We start from the raw sequence: 17891 nt of genomic DNA on the forward strand, positions 1-17891 counted from the left end.
ATGAGATTTAAATTGAAGGGAAAGAAACTAAAGTATTTTCTAAAATATCAACTAAGCTCCCAAAAGACAGAGAGAAGTTCTTCAGGTAAGAGACTAAAAAGACAGCATTTGGGATATGGAAGTGTGTGTATTTGAGAAATACAAAGAGGAACTGTTTTCATCTTTTCTATTTGAAAATGTATTGAAGTTCAGAGGGGAAAACTCTGGTAAGTTAACAATCAAATTCCAAATCTGCTAGTTTAGTTGGAGTCAAAATATTTGAAGTGTTCATTTTACTAAAATGTATATCATATCATTCTCTATCAAAATCAATTTATCAATTCAAGCTTTTCAGGATGAATATTGTTCTTCATTTATTCATAAGCAGAATTCAAAAATTAAAGGCTTAACATTCCAGCAGCCCGGATTATATTTTGGTTTGTAGGAGTTATCCATCTGGAATGAATACAGAAATGTGGCACTGCCAACACCTGAAAGCTGAACTTACCAAGAAGTGGGACTGGTTGGGATACAGAAGCTGATATACTAGCAGAAGTGACAGGTGGCGGAGCATTTGGATATCCTTTGGAGGCTTCTGCATTTTCACCATTTCCTCTAGCTCCAGAAACTACTGTTGGAATAGGGTTCCCTATAGAAGAGTCTTTTGCAGTGTCTTCATTTATAGTGGCCACAGTAGCTAAAAATGACATTAATAACATTTTAAATAGCATAAACTTCTATTGGAATTATCTTTAACACCAAACAACTCTCACTTACAATTTGGGATATTTACTCCTCCAGAAGGAGGGACAGAAACTGGAGGAACTGAAACCGATGGATTAATGGGAGGTGGTGGTCCAGGAGGAAGAAAACCTATGAAGAAAGAAATAATGAAGTATCACTTTTAGAACAGCCATCCATTCAACTGATCTATAAACAGAAAGCCCTACTTTCTAGAGTACCTAACTCATAATGGATATGCCTACAAACTTTCTAGGAACTATTAATATACCTGGTGGCAAATGCATTGGATTGAAGCCTGGTCGCATAAATGGTGGTGGTGGTGGTGGAGGAACTCCAGGACCATATCCAGGAGGTGGAATTCCTAATGGAGGAGTAAATGTAGGAGGCTGAAGGGTACCAACCATTGGAGGACCTGGTTGATGTGGTGGCACCTGCAATTGGATAACATGATTTCCATTTAATTGCATAGTTTCTTATCCTTACAGGTAACTTTACAATGATGTCAGAAACAGAAAATTGGTAAAGTTCATTTTAATTAAACCCTCACCTCAAGTTCTTAATAGTTAGAAATTTAAATTCTGAATCACAAATAAAATAAACCACCGATAAAGGCTATTTTTAAATCAAGATATAGTTCATATCGAAACAGTCGGGACAAAAGCAAGTATTCAGAAGTTCCTTATTTATCTGTGTCTTCCTTTGGCATAACATATATTATTTCTTTAATTAACAGTGTACATTTAAACAACCTAGTAGTTCATACAATGTCATATTTGTAAGTGCTGATTGAAATGTTGTTTTAGGGTGTTTTCCAAAAATGTGTTTTTTAGATGGAGCAGTGCAATTAGTGCACCTATGGAGTCCAGCACAAAAAGCTACTAAGAATGTTTAGGTTATAATTCTTATCTCTCAGTGAAATTCTGTAACATTTCTTTGAACTGCTTTGCACTTTTCTTTTGTATCAAACTTTTCCCATGTTGGGATTCATCATGTTGGAATACATGCTTCTACCATTATAAAATTTGAAAATATAATCAATACGAAGTTTATTATGCATAATGAGCAAGACTAGTATATTGTTTGTTAAGTCCAGAATTGCTGGAGAATATCACAATGGGAAAGGATCTTTAATTGTTAGTATTTTTTGTTTGTCTGCTTGCTGAGTTGTATAATCATTAGTTGTCTGTGATAACTAATCTCTTTTACCATCAATTCTTTCTTGTTAGCATCAATAAAATGATGTAACATTACCACTCATGATATTGTCATATGTTAAGTTGAATTGAAATAATTTATACTTTAATGGAACCAATAATAATACATTCCTGATTAGCATAATTCTTCATATTCAAAATTTTTAGTGCAATTGGATAGAGAAAAATAGTAATTACAAGTAGTAAAATATTTTAAATGCTGCATCATCTCTATAAAACAATTAAAAGGTTAAAAGTAAATGTGTATTTTATTCATTCAATGTTTGTTACACAAGTAGACAAATTCAAAAATAGATTAAAACTATTAGATTTTAATATTTGTATAGTTTTATTTTCTATTTCCTTATTTCTTTACGAGGTATTTTAAATTGGGTGCAATGTTTCACTTGATGTTCAACAGTATGTTGCATACACTCATTTACAGGCTGTCCTTGACTTACAACCATTTGTTTAGTAGCCGCTTGTAGTTATGACACTGAAAATAAGAGATTACCAGTTTTCACATTTACAACCGTTGCATCATTCCCATAGTCACATGATCAAAATTCGGGCACTTAGCAACTGGCTTGTATTTATGACAGCTGCACTGTCTCAGGGTCATGTGATCACTATTTGTAACCTTCCCACCCGGCTTCTGATAAGTTAAGCCAATGGGGGAAGGCAAATTTGCGGTATGATTCACTTAACAACTGCAATGATTCACTTAACAACTATGTCAAAAAATGTTGTAAAATGGAGCAAAACTCATTTAACTCTTACTTAGCAATGGGAATTTTGGGCTCAGTGGTTATGTGTCAAGGACTATCTGTACCATAAAACACCTTAATAAAGAAATTAAAAGTGGAGATGGTCATTAGAGATAATATGCTAGGATAACACTTTAAATTTAAACTGTGATTGCATTTTTCAAAAAAAAACTCTGCATCATCATTGTTTTCCATAAAACAGAAAAACTACATAAATATGATAGTTGTATTTTTTTTCCTCTTATGATTTGATATCCTTCTGCTATGAATTTAGCATCTGATATACACTCATCTACATATGTAAACACACTTGAAGCTATTACATAAGTTGAGGAATATTTGAATTATTCTTTTGATAAAAATATATTCATTTTTAAAATTCTTGTTAAAGTAATTTTAGTTCTTAACTTTGTTTATGATTATCGTATTTTTCCATTTATAAGATGATACTTTTTCTTTAAAATATTTACCTGGAAATGGAGGGGTGTCTTATACATGGGGGACCAAGAGAACCACAGTTGCAAAACTGCTGATACCTTCTCTCTGCAAATTAGCCTCACAAGCGAAATTTCTGATTGCAGAGACAAGTTACCCTGTTTGCCTAAAAATAAGACCTCCCCAGATAATAAGCCCAATCGGCTTTTGAGCGCATGTGCTAAAATAAGCCCTCCCCTAACATATTTAAGTGCATGTGCAGTCAGTCCAGGGGGGGAGGGGGAACATGTTCCACACGCCCCACATGCACCTGCAATCTATATGGAATGGTTTTGCGAAGGCTGCTCCCGCAACCCTACAGTGCCCCTTCTCTTAGTGGCAGCCACAAAAAGAGCAGCAGTGATGCTAAGGCTGGCTAGAGTGTGCCAGAAACAGAAACTGAATTTCCGGCCCTCTCTGGATCAGCTGATCTGCGGGCTGCAATTAAAGAGCCTCCTGCACTTCAAAAATAGTAAGACCTTCCCGAAAATAAGGCCAAGTCTTATTTCGCCCCCCCCCCAAAATAAGACCCTGTCTTATTTTTGGGGAAACACAGTAACAGGTTTCATCCAATCATGAGCCTTATGTAACTGACGTCAGCTGATGCTCTGGAGAGCATGTAGCCAGTGTCCAGATGCGATAGGGAGCAGTAATTTCGGAGTGTTCTGAGCTCATAAAAATGTCAGAAAACAAAAAAATAAATATTGGTACCAGTAATCGAATGTCTTACTAAAATAAATGTCTTCTATTTAATGTTTAAAATGTTGATTTCTGAATTTTGGGTAAGAAAGTGAGGGGGTGGGCATACTATACATAGGGGCATCTTATAGATGGGAAAATAAGGTAATTACATAATGTACAAATTATTTGACACTACTGTTCCTAAAGATTATACTTTTTAAAAAAAGCTTGCAGTATGATTTATTTCACTTATATCATTTTTTTAAGCAAAGTGCTAAAATGCTCCAGAGCAGGAATGTCAAACTTGATTTCATTGAGGGAAGTACCAGGGTTGTGTTGGAGGGTCAGGGTGGGCATGGCCAGCTCAACGTCACTCATGTCAGGTCAGGGATGTCTGTGGTGGCCCAAGTGTTCTACCAGCGAAAATGGGCTTTCGGGCTCTGCTTTCGGGTCCAACAACCTCCTGCAACCCTCTGCCAGCGAAAACGTAGGCGGCCTTCCCAAGCTCAGTTTTTCCTGGCAGAGGCACCGCTATTTCCATGGCAGCCCCACGGGCCGAATCAAAGAACCCCATGGGCAGATCCGGCCCCTGTGCCTTGAGTTTGATACCCCTGCTCTAGAATCATCAGTTTGGAAAATCTAACACACTTCTAAGGCTTTAATTCTGATGAAATCTACACCACAATTTCTTCATGAAAGATCCTCAGAAATTATATTTTGTAAGTTAATACTGTATATTCTTTCCATTCAACTTAGTATCTTCTCTACAATTTAATGGGGGAAATCCTCAATTTATGCATCCCTTTTTTAAAATGCTGTGTAATGAAAGTAATTTCACTGGAAGGACACACTCAATATTATTTTTCAGGTTCTCATTCACAATTAAAAACATATCTTCTGTTTTCTATTAATTTAACACTCATGCTAATTTTCTACACAATAAAGTTATCATGACCTGAATATTACAGGATGTTTGGCTGTCCTTTAAGCTGAAAATCTTAACATTACGAAGAATTTCAAATACAATTTTTAGAAATCGAACCCATATTACATACATATCAAAGGGAAGTATTTGAAGTTATACAAGTATTAAATTGAAATATGGAGGGGGGGAGGCGCATTGAACTTGCCTGTGGTGGTGGTACTGTTATTGGTGTAGGCATAGGTATAGGCATTTGGATTGGCAAAGCTTTAGCTACAGGTGACGTTTGTTCATTATGTGCAGTATCACCACTTCCAGCTCCTCCATTCTGGGCTAACTGGTTTTCTGATTTTTTGGGAATTCCTTTCCATTCTATAAAAGATTAAAAAGAATGTAAAAATATTTGATCTCAAATTATTCATTCATTTAAACTTATCTTTAAATTGCTTTAAATATGTTTAATTCCTTGTGCACACAAGGTTGCCTAAACACATTGTATACAGAATTCATACATATGTCTTTATTTATTTTTCTTTGGATGAAGGCAATCTTCTTCATAAAAAATGTAGCTTTTTTAAAAATACTGCATCTTCAACTCAGTCCCTTTATACTGCTTTCTAATCATTATATATTCAGAATTATGGTCAAGAAATATTTTTATAGTAATCCAGCACAGAAAACTTTCCACAGTCTTTTTCATGAAAATGATTATTTATAAAACTGGATGAATGATACCCAGAAATATAGACAGAAGAAACAAATACAAATTTCACTTCCATTAGCGGAAAAACGTGTATGTATATCCCTAAATCTATTTAAGACGATTTCACAATATTCAAGTTTTTCTGTGCAACAGATGGATGAAATAAGCAGAAACTCAAAATACTTTCCTTCTCAAATGTGTGTGTATATAGCAATAGCACTTAGACCTATATACCACTTCATAATGCTTTACCGCCCTCTCTAAGTGGTTTACAGAGTCAGCATATTTCCCCCAACAATCTGGGTCCTCATTTTACCCACCTCAGAAGGATGGAAGGCTGAGTCAACCTTGAACCTGGTAAGATTCAATCGGCCAAACTGGTGATCATCTGGTGATCAGCAGAAGTGGCCTGCAGTACTGCACTCTAACCACTGCGCCACTGCGGCTCATATGCTGTCAAGGTATGTCACGATGTTAAAAAGTTTGCTAGGCCTGAACTGCCTAAACTGACACTCAAGAGTTAAACTAAGAAAGCTTTATTGCGCAGGTCATAAAACAAAAAAGGGTTCTTATCTGAAAGTGATTTATTGCGCACGCGTTACACATTCCAAAATTCCTCTCTTCTTTGTTCGGCAGCCAACTTTGGCAAACGTAGCTTTCATTATCAAAATGTAACCAATTAGTTATTTTCTGTTTCATTTACTTTATTTTATTATTAAAGTTTGTTTATTAATTAGAATATTTTCTTAAAGACTTATTTTTCTAAATATCTCAAAAGATATGCGGAAGGGAATCAGCCACGGTCCATCGATCTCCAACAGGGTGTTTTTTCCCCTGACAACTTGGTATGCAGAGTTTGGTTTTTGATGATACCAGCTGAGATGGTTACAATTTATGGCTGTATTTTCCCTTCATGCTATCTAAAGATAACCGACTAAGCCTAATTAGCAATGTCGGAGAAAAAGAAAAAAAAGAAAAAGAAAGATGGGGCGAGCACAGATGGATCAGCTTCCTCTGACAAGGAGGCTCCCTCGGACACAGAGAAGCAAGATCAAAACGTGCTTCAGGAACAACAAATTCCTTCAGGTGCCGAGCCAAATATGGGAGAAGGAGCTACAGGACGCGACATCCACGAAACGAGGTCAGTGGTTCCTCCTTCTAAAATATCTCCAGGAGATTATGAATTTTTGGGGGCCAAGCCAAAACTTCCCACTCTGCCAGAGCCACTCCATTCCCAGACCCTCGCAGATTATCAAACGATTGATGAATGGCAACTGCCGGCACAGAAAATATCCTCCCACGCAGAAAGCAGATTTTATAACATCTCCCCAGATGGTGAGCAAGAAATGCAAAGCTATCTAGATCAAATAGAACTGTTTGAAAAATATGCTAGGGAGGCGAGAGTGTGTTTTGAAGAGATAAGGCGAAGTAGAAGAAGCTCCCCCACTCCCAAAAAGTCTGAGGACGCCATCTTGTCTTCTTCAAAACAACAGCCTAAGACACACCCCACAGAGTTCATTGGTCAATTAGAACAAAGAGACATGTACACGTCACCGAGGTCACGTGGTCCCTTTGAGTCGACTGAACTTCCGCATACGTATAGAAAGGAGAGGCAGCCAAAAAGTGAAGCTGCACTGCCATCTGCTGGCGGAGAAAAATTATTACAGCAAAAGATTAAGCAATTGGACCAGATTTTCAGAGATATGTCTATGAGTCCTTTAGAAGCCAAAACTTTGTCTCCAAAGGTTAAGTCTTCAACACCCCCTGGCGGTGTGGAATTCTCCCTAGATGGAAAAAGGCAAAGCCAAAGGCAAATTCGAGGAAGCCAATTTGATGTTGCCACGCAAAGGCCAATGATGCAACCCCAGCATCCCCTGGTTCAACAACCAGCTTTGCAACCAGAGCAACAAATCATTCCTCAGCAGGTATTCACAGTCACCCCCTTGACTGGTGAGTCCAAATTAAAGGAGTCAGGAGAGAATTATAAAGCCTGGGTCAGTGAAATTGCGCTCTTGCTTCGAAGAGAAGGCACATATTCCATGGTTTTTGATCCTCCCCGTCAACCCTGGACACCTGCAATAAGAAACCTCGAAAACAGAGCTATCACGACTTTACTCATGTCAATGGAAATTGAGATCCAAGGTATCTTTCCACCTGATGCAACTGCCCAAGAAATATGGGCTATTTTGGAAGATTGCTACAGGCCCGTTTCAATTGAATCCTCATGTTTGCTCATGTCTGAGTTCCATGGTTCGAAGTTGAAACCTGGTGAACGAATTGGTGGACATTTGACCAAACTGAAAAGAATGAGAAATGAATTGAGACAAAATGGCCATGTAATCGATGATATCCAAATGATTAGCATCATCATTAACTCATTGAATTATGAATGGAAAGATGCTGTTGCAAAGATTAACTACGTGCCTATTGCTCAACGCACAGTTAACCACGTTTGCAGACTTTTAGTGGAAGACGAAGCTATCAGGTTAGCTACCCCACATCTGCAACGGCCTCCAGCACCAAAGGCTCCAGCCAGACGTCCCTTCCGAGGAAGAGGCTACGCTCCAAGGATGCCAAAATGCTACACCTGCAACCGTGTGGGACATGACACCCGGGATTGTCCCCAACGAGTTCCAGCTCCCGCCACGTACCAGCCCAGAGGAACAGATTCCAGAGGCAGAGGTAGAGGCGGAAGACAAGGTCGTCGTGGTCCAAGGCGTGATCCACAAGCTCCGCTTGCAACACTGGCCATAACCAACGTTCCACAACCTGATCCAAAGTTCGACAGACGTCTTTTGTGGACTTTAGATAGTGGAGCAGCTGTGCACGTTACCCACAGAAGGGAACTTTTCACAGAGATGGGCGAACCAGAGCCCGAGTATCGAGAACTGTATTCCTTCACCAACCACACTTGCAAGGTTATGGGAAAAGGAACTGTTTACATTGAAGAACTCGATACACACATCCCTGATGTTTATTACATACCTTCAGCAACCAGTAATTTGCTTAGTCAAAGTCACTTGTCTAGAGAGTTAAAGTTCCAGGTTCACCACCTCGAAAAAGCAAGTTACTTAGTTAAAGATGGTGATATTGTTGCTGAAACCATGCTGATTGGTGGTGTTTATTACTTAAAGCCAAAGCCTAAAGGGCAAGCACAGGCAAGTATGCAAACTCCAAAAAGGCACAACGCAGACCCAGAGAGAGTTGTCCCAGAGAGAGAAAGCGTTACTGTGCCAAAGGCTCCTAAAGCCAACAAACAAAGAAAACAGAAACAGATTGCTCAAAGCAAGCCTGAGGGTCCTCATGAAACTGTTAATGTTGAGAATTCACTAACTGGTAAACCTTTGCATTCCAGGTGTATTCACAAGTGGCACAGAAGATTGGGGCATGCCAGTTTCCGTGTTCTTAGAAAGATGCCGGAGTTCGCAAAAGGTTTGGATCTAAAGGGGTGTAAGGTGTTTTTGGATTGTGCGGTTTGCAAAAAGGCTAAATCCAAGGCGGCTGCAATTCCCAAACACGCTACACGCCGGTCAACACGCATTTTTGATTTGGTACACACTGACATAGTGGGTCCTTTCCCACCAACACTTGGTGGCAGAAAGTATTTTTTAACAATTGTAGATAATCATTCTAGATATGGATTTGTATATCCTATGAGAGAGAAATCTGAGACCTTTCAGATCTTTAAAGACTTTGCAGCGTTTGTTTCTACACAATACCAAGTTCGCATCGCCAGAATCCAGAGTGACCGTGGTGCAGAATTCATGTCTCAGCGTTTCCAGGACTGGATGCGTAAGAATGGAATTCTTCATCAGACATCTGCTCCATATACACCGGCTCATAACGGAGTTGTAGAAAGAAGACAAGGGGTTCTACAAACCATGATGCGTTGTCTTCTAGAAGATGCCAATCTCAGTAACGCATACTGGGGTGAAGCAATCAAATATGCAAATTACATTGTCAACCGTACTTGGAGCAGTGTAATCAATCAAACTCCTTTCTACATGCTGTATGGCTACAAGCCTAATCTCAAGAACCTCCATATTTTTGGTTCATATGCTATGGTGAACACTCCTATAACTCAAGGACCAAAGAGACTAAGATTTATGGGTATTGATGATAATTCAAAATGGTACAAATTCATTGATACTAAACATGTGATTGTCATTTCACAATCTGCTAATTTTGAGGAAGACATTGACTGGTCCAGGATTCATTCCAATGATCCTGAAGTTTATTTTCCTAGAGATGGTGTTCCAGATGCCACGCAGCCTGATGACAATTCGCAGGCAGATATTCCTTCTACCAGTTCTTCACAACCTGATGTTCCGTCTTTGCAACCCGCGGATGCTGATGCTAGCGACGAACGTGAGGACGAGGATGATGATGAAGAAGAAGAAGAAGACTGGACTGATGTTCCTAGACGCTCCAAGAGGGCCACAAAAGGAATCCCTCCACAACGTTATTCATGGCAACTGACAAAGTCACCATTACCTTTGATTTGCAACGTTACTCTTCCTCCAGAGACATTCACACAAATCAAACAGCTTCCTGATTCAGAACAAGACAAATGGTATGATGCAATGCAGGATGAAATGGACAGTTTGAAGAAACTTAATGTATTCACACCTGCAAAACCTCCAGCAAACAAGAAAGTCATTGGCACCCGATGGGTCTACAGAATCAAGAAGAAACCGAATGGTGAGTCTTTATACAAAGCCAGACTGGTAGCTCAGGGTTTCGCTCAACGTTATCCTGAGGACTACACAAACACTTATTCACCAACAGTCAGAACTGAAAGTGTAAAAATTGCTTTAACCACTGCAACTATTCTTGGTTTAGAAGTTTTTCAATTTGATGTGGACACAGCTTATCTACATGCAGACCTAGATGAAGAGATCTACGTGAGAAGCCCTCCAGGATTCCGAAAGCAAGAAGGGGATACCTGGTTCCTGAACAAAAGTCTTTATGGTCTGAAACAGTCAGGTTTAATGTGGTATTTATGTCTTACTGACAAACTAAATTCAATGGGCTTTATTAAGTCCGAAACTGATGAATGCGTGTTCACAAAAAGATCTAACAATGCATATGAGATAATTCTTGTTTATGTTGATGATATTGTTTATATTGGTCCAAATAAGAAAATGAGTGAGATTTTTGCTAAAAGTTTGCAGAGATACTTCACACTAAAATCTTTAGGACACATTAGCACTTATTTAGGTGTTCAAATTGAAAAGACACAGAAGGGGTTTAGTCTTTCACAAGAGGAGAAAATTGACCACATTCTACATCATTGCAACATGAAAGATGCTAGCACAACAAAGACACCCATACAAACAGATTTTCACAACTTAACACATGAACCAAGTCCTGAGTTCGAGGATCAAACACTTTATCGTTCAGTCATTGGTTCACTATTATACATTAGTAGTTGGACCAGACCTGACATCGCACTTAGTGTTAATCTTTTATCACGACACGTAGGTAAGGCAACACAATTTCATTGGTCATGCATTAAGAAGTTGTTGAAATACCTAAAACACACTAAACACATGAAGTTATTGCTAGAACCAACACACACTGATCAACCAAAGCTGATTTGTTTTGCCGACGCCGACTGGGCGAGCGACAAGAAGTCACGCAAAAGCACTTCTGGTTACATGATGTTCCTAAATGGTTGTCCTGTTTACTGGCAAGTGAGAAAACAGAGTTTTGTTTCATGTTCATCTACTGAAGCTGAATATGCTTGTGTTTCAGATGCTTGTAATTCTCTAACGTGGTTTGATGCTTTGATCACAGATATCTGGACACGTCCGATTCGACCAATCACCGTGATGGAAGATAATGTATCTGTTGTCTATATTTCTGAGTCACATTTTACAGGTTCTAGGTCCAGACACATTGACATTCGTTATCAAAACACAAAGCAATTAGTTAAGCAAGGTTTTGTTAAATTGAAATATGTTTCTACACATGATCAGATTGCAGACATGCTTAACAAACCACTCGCCGCAAATCAACACGAGTATCTGCGAAAGAAGATGTGCCTTAATTGATGATTTGATGACGTCAGCCCAGACTAGCAAAAGAAGGGGTGTCACGATGTTAAAAAGTTTGCTAGGCCTGAACTGCCTAAACTGACACTCAAGAGTTAAACTAAGAAAGCTTTATTGCGCAGGTCATAAAACAAAAAAGGGTTCTTATCTGAAAGTGATTTATTGCGCACGCGTTACACATTCCAAAATTCCTCTCTTCTTTGTTCGGCAGCCAACTTTGGCAAACGTAGCTTTCATTATCAAAATGTAACCAATTAGTTATTTTCTGTTTCATTTACTTTATTTTATTATTAAAGTTTGTTTATTAATTAGAATATTTTCTTAAAGACTTATTTTTCTAAATATCTCAAAAGATATGCGGAAGGGAATCAGCCACGGTCCATCGATCTCCAACAGGGTGTTTTTTCCCCTGACAAGGTAGCTTCATTTTTTTTTTTAAATATATGAACTAGAGCTCTGAATTTTGCAGATATTATTTAAAGTGGTGCTGCATGAAGTATGAACACAGCACTAATTAGAAACTCATTAAGCAACTGTAAGTGTTTCTAGGATTGAATATACTATGGTGAATCTATGCTGCAGCTATAAATTATTGGAAACACATGCCGCTACTTTAATGAGTTGCAGGCAGGTGCAGTATTCACATTCCTGGATCATCCAAATGTCTTCCAAATTGAATCCAAAGCCTAGACAGCCATAAGGACATCATCAGAGCACTTCAATAAGGCATACTTTACTATTTTATTTAGGCACTTTGATTTTCCTTCCTATTTGTTTCTTGCTAATGCAACTGTATGTATATATGTCAGTAGTTTTTCAAAGTCACATTAACATGTCAATTTGGCAAAACAAAAAAGTTATACTTCACTACTATGAACTAAAATTATATGTAAATATTGAAGAATTTGAAATACACAGACCCACACATAAAATGTACTCAATATATTAAATTTGGTTTATAATAATATGGTTATCTTAAATGAATGTTATCTATTTTTCTAGATATATTGTAAATTTTAGCTTTATGCATTCTATTTAGATCCTGATTATTATTATCTGAATTTGTATTGTCCTCCAGAACTCAGTATTCAGCATTCAGAATAGACACAGTCCTAAAACAGGTATAAAATTTAAGGAGAATTGTTTTATCATTGTTTGAGGGGTTGCCACAAAGAGGGGGTCAAATTATTCTCCAAAGCACCAGAGGACAGAACAAGAAACAATGGTTGGAAACTAATCAAAGAGAGAAGCAACCTGACTATGGCCTTCTTTTGAGGCTATTTTTCGCCCTCCGAAGCCTCCAGAAGGCACCGGAGGTCGAAAATCGCCCCTACGGACAAACCAGACATAACCATTCCTGAACTTCCGGGTTCCCCGTAGGTCCGCTTTTCGCCCTATGAGCAAATCCGGCCCTACGAGCAACCTGGCCTATGGCCCTACGAGTAAACCAGGTGACTTCCAGTTTGTCCGTAGGTCCAATTTTCGCCCTCTGGAGCCTTCAGGGAAGCCTCCTGAGGTCGAAAATTGGACCTATGGACAAACCAGAAGTCACCATTCCCGAACTTCCAGGTTCCCCATAGGTTTGTTTTTTGCCCTCCGGAGGGCCGGGGACGGAGACTGTTTTTGCCCTCCCCAGGCTCCTAGAAAGACTCTGGAGCCTGGGGAGGGCAAAAAACCCATGCCAAAAGCAGTGTGTGTATATGTGCTGGTCGCACACATAGCATTATGGGTGCGGCACGCCTCCACACGCCCCTCCTGCGCTCCTCCCACTTTTGGCATGGGAGCCAAAGAAGGTTAGCCATCACTGGTATAGGTCTCCTGCTTGAGCAGGGGGCTGGACTAGAAGACCTCCAAGGTCCTTCCAGCCTCTCTATTATTCTATTCTATTCATTTTGTATTGCTGTGTAATTTGGGACTGTTTCTTGGTCATCAACTATATCTTGAAATATTCAATTATAGTGAATTCGTTTACAAAACTATGCTCTATACTGGGTACAACCGTTTCTAATGGGCCAAATCCATGCCTTGGATACATCACAAATTGTGCATAATTTAGCTATACAAAGAGAAATTTCACTTGGTGAAAAACGTAGTCAATTGGGTACAATATTGAAACTACTTTTCACTTGCAACTTTTTTGGCTGCTATTTTAGCAGGCACAATTTAAGAAGGTAATTTTACACTTTCTGGCCTGACTTCCTGAAGAACCTGTTCCAGCTATTTGAAAACTTAAAACGAAATTCTTTTAAAATATCCCTGCTTTCCATTCCTTTAGTTGGCCTAATGGACAACTAATGTTGTTTTCAAGGTAAATAACAAGTTGTCTTGGGAGCAAACCAACTCTCTTTCGTTTAAAAAAAAAAGGCATCAAGAGGCCACACTTGTAACCAAGCCTTTTGCATTATTTACAGAATGGTGTTACCATTTGACTGTATAATTTCCATATTAATTAATGTTTAAGCTTTATAACTGGGTCCAGAGTCACTCTGTGAGTGAGGTGGGCAGTTTATAAATTTGATATTTCAATACAAATAAATATATTAAGGTTTTACAAATTATATTTCAGCTTGATTGCATTTTAATTGAAAATGATTTTTCAAAACTCATTATAACCAAGCCTCTTTCATATTATAATACTGTTATGCTTTGACTTGGTCTGTATTTATTTTCATCAGCTTAGACATCTATAACCAAGGAAAGCAGTATTGCTATGTATCCCAATCTCATAGAATCATGCAGTTGAAAGGGTTATTTAAACTGTCAAGTCTAATTCTCTGTTTACTTATAGAACTCCCGCATCCCTGGCACATGGTTAACTCTCTTATCTGAATATACCTAATGAAAAGAAACTTTTCTCTCCCCTTAGTAATTCATTCAACTTCCACTCTGCTCTTTCTAATAGAAATGTTTTTTTCCTAACATTCAGTCAGACGCTTCTTTCTTGTAGTTTGAATCTATCACTTAGTCACTGGCATCATAACATGAACAGGTTTTGACTTCTTCCCTGAAGTATTGAAAAGACCTACATTATCCCTTCTTCCACATCTTTTCATAAGACTTAACTTCTAATTCCCAATTATCTCTATTGTGCTTTTTCTCAACCTATTCTAATATATCAAAATCCTTAAAGTGCAAACTTAAGACTGTGAACAATAGCGAACTGTATTTTCTTCTCTTAAAGTATTTCAGATATTTAGAATCACATAACTACTTCCAAGTCTCATATCCATGCTAAGTGGTTTTACTCAAAATTTCATTTTTTCGTTAAAATTACTTTTTGTATGTAACATCTAATTTAATCCCTGAACAGCTAAAATTGTGTTTTTAATTGATTAAAATATTTTATGTATACAAAGATTTTAATTAAAACTTCTATTTTTATAGAAGTTATATTTAAATATAAATGTATTTTCTTACCAGGACTAAGTGTATCATTGTCTAGCATTCCTCCTTCACAAAAACTTTCCAAATCTTCAGGTTTAACTTTACCCCATGGTATGTAGGTAACACCTAATTCGACATCCCAATACTGCTTATAATCTGGCTTAATTCCTTTATTTAAAGCCCAAGCAATCTGAAGGAAAAAGAGCACACTTGTCAGACAACAAGTTTTACTATTAAGATAATAAATTATATTCATTCTGTTCAACATAATCATAAAACCAGGTAGGTAATGAACTGGTTCAATCACAATTAAAACTATGCAGAAATCACATATATTTATTTCATATCCCTTGCTGATTATAGTGGTTCAGCTGATTCCACCATTTTCATTTTTTTTTAGTGATTTATAGTAATATGTTAAAAAAAAATCTATAGTTGTGGCTCTTGTCGTCAAACTAAAGGGGGAGAAAGAAGTGAAATAGGAATAACTGCCACATATTGTTTTAAAATTATCAAGTGCCAATCAAATTGTTTGAAGTGGTTGTCGTACACAATCTGAAAAGCTAAAGCAGTTGAATCAGCCCAACAACCGACATTAAACTACAGATAACTAGGGCATATTTTCCTATTCTTCAATCCTACAGCAATATAAATATGAAGAAACACAACTATGTTAATTTATCTCAACACTTATAGATGATATTCACCTATGTTATAATCTTATAGGCACTGAATTATTGTTCAAAAATCAATCAATCAAAATATTCTTTTTAGTAGGAAAAATGTAAACATAATACCTTTATAGATTTCTGATTGACTTTAAAGTTACCACGACTCAGTTTCTGCAGGGCACGGTTTGCATCTTGTCTCTGTACCATTACAATATAAGCACATCCTCTTGGGGGGATCATCTATTTTCAACAAAGAAATATTAATATATTTTACAAGACTAATATATGTTATTTAAAATGTATTGTGATTTTAAAGTGTACCTAATAATATTATTAATAATGGGGCCAGTTTGGTTTGCTGTAGTGGTTAAGACAGCAGGCTAAAAATCAAATGACCATGAGTTCTAGTCCTTCCTTAGGCATGAAGCCAACTTCATGACCTTGGGCCAGCCATTTTCTGTAAGTCCTAGGAAAAAGGCAATGGCAAGCCACTTTGAAAATTTTGCCAAGAAAATTGTAGAAACTTATCCAGGTAGTTGCCAGGAATCTATATTGACTCAAAGCCACCGAATAATAACTAACTAACTAAATTAAACTATAACTAAAGACAAAAGTCAAGGAAATTATATTCTAGAAACTATTAAAACTGAATGTTACTTATTTTTCATATATTTGTTTTTATTAATGTACTAATAATAGTCATATGTCACAGAAAAATCTAAAGTTTCAAATGAACTGTTAACTTGCTTTTTATTGCTATTATTATATATACTTTATTCATTAAACATGAAACTCAGCCAACTGAACATTCAAAAATTATTGTTGTTGTTATTGTTGTTATGAGACTGAAACTCACATTTATAGATTCAATTAAACCAAACTCTTCCAGGAGACCTCCAACATCCTGCTGTGTTGTTCGTTTGTCTAGTTGTCCTACCCAAAGAGTTGTACTGCAAACTAATAGAGAAATATAGTTGAATGGACTTAAATATTAAAATGAACATTATTTCAAATGTATAAAAATCTTTACTAAAATCTAGATCATAAAACTGTTATAGCAATTTTGTTAAAAGTTATAATTAGATAAAAATACAAAGAAAAATAAAGAAAAAAATAAATAGAAACAGAATCAGAAAGAATAACATAAAAGTAAAGAAAAAATGAAATGACTTCTCTCTTCAGTACCATAATTATAAATAATTTTAATAGCTTATCCTTCTTAACCTTTTTTTTTAAATACAAAAAATAATCTATTCTTCCCATGTCCATCTCTTATCTATAAACAAATTCTTAAAGCCTTATTGTTTCAGGCCTGGTCAGCAAAAGTCCATTAAGGAGTGCAAGGCACTTTTACTTTGAGCATGGTGGCTGAGTGCAAAAGGCAAAATGTTGGTGCAGGGAATTGGGACAGAAGGCAGCTGGGTAAGCTGCGTAATTCTGGGGGTGGGTGAAGGTCAGCCAAAAAAGCAGAGTGGGGAGGGACGGGAGATGGAGAAGCAGAGGGAACTGAAGCGCCCCTGTGGATGTAAAGTGCAGGCAGTCTGCCAAGTGCCCAAATTTTGATCATGTGACTTCAGGACCTCTGCACATCAACATTTCAAATGGAGCTGAATGAATGTTTGTATGTTGAGGAATATCTCTATCCACCTGTGCTAGGGACAGCTCATGAGGGGACCACAGGAGAAAGGGACCACAGGAGAACAATGTCCCATGGGGTTGAGCACCAGGAGATAAATGGAACAGCCATTATACTTGCAGCTCTGGCAGAACCTTTTGAAGGACATTAGGTTCACTAACCTCACTTTCAATTTCAGAAATTATTTCTTTGCTACTTTAAAGCTATCAAATGTCCTCAGAACAAATCTAAAAAGCAATCTGTTGAATTTAAGTTTATTCAAAACAAAACAAAAAAATAACAATAAGCATAAGAATTTAATGAGTTAGAAATAAGTGGCAAAAGGGTAATAAGCTTTTGATTCAAGAAAGTTATAAACAAATTAATGATTCAGATAAATATGAAGTATTCAGACTTGTACTGTAAGACTTTGGGAATAATTATATAGCTATTCATAGGAAAACAATTATTCTGTCTATCCTAAGTGATAACATAGAGTTGAGACTAAGATTTTGTGCAGAAAAGGATGTGAAGAGAGTGAAAACTTGCATTTTGTTTTTAGTTAGTGTTGGAATTTATAAAATCACACAAAACCTTGTTACACTTAAAATACTTCAGGAAATTTTTGAAGAATGGAGTCAGAAATTACCAGCTACAATGTTAGTAATGATGTCTGCTTCTATAGGCAGGCTACATCCAAAA

At 37.3% G+C, this 17891-nt stretch overlaps 1 protein-coding gene across 3 annotated transcripts in view; it reads right to left on the reverse strand.

Moving 5' to 3' along the window:
• The window catches only part of SCAF4 (SR-related CTD associated factor 4), a 74023-nt gene that overhangs the window by 12467 nt on the left and 43665 nt on the right, over nt 1-17891 (reverse strand). For 2 of the 3 annotated variants that reach the window (XM_081951288.1, XM_081951287.1), the window contains exons 13-19: nt 16431-16531; nt 15701-15814; nt 14937-15093; nt 4969-5132; nt 992-1154; nt 757-852; nt 488-676 (exon numbers count right to left, since the gene is read on the reverse strand). In XM_081951288.1, the coding sequence (XP_081807414.1) occupies nt 488-676; nt 757-852; nt 992-1154; nt 4969-5132; nt 14937-15093; nt 15701-15814; nt 16431-16531 (984 nt within the window). The remainder of the gene's footprint in view (nt 1-487; nt 677-756; nt 853-991; nt 1155-4968; nt 5133-14936; nt 15094-15700; nt 15815-16430; nt 16532-17891) is intronic. The other variant, XM_081951289.1, reaches the window with a different exon arrangement.

The sequence above is a fragment of the Natrix helvetica genome (assembly GCF_964273705.1).
Source record: "Natrix helvetica genome assembly, chromosome: 4".
In the NCBI taxonomy this organism is placed as follows: domain Eukaryota; kingdom Metazoa; phylum Chordata; class Lepidosauria; order Squamata; family Natricidae; genus Natrix; species Natrix helvetica.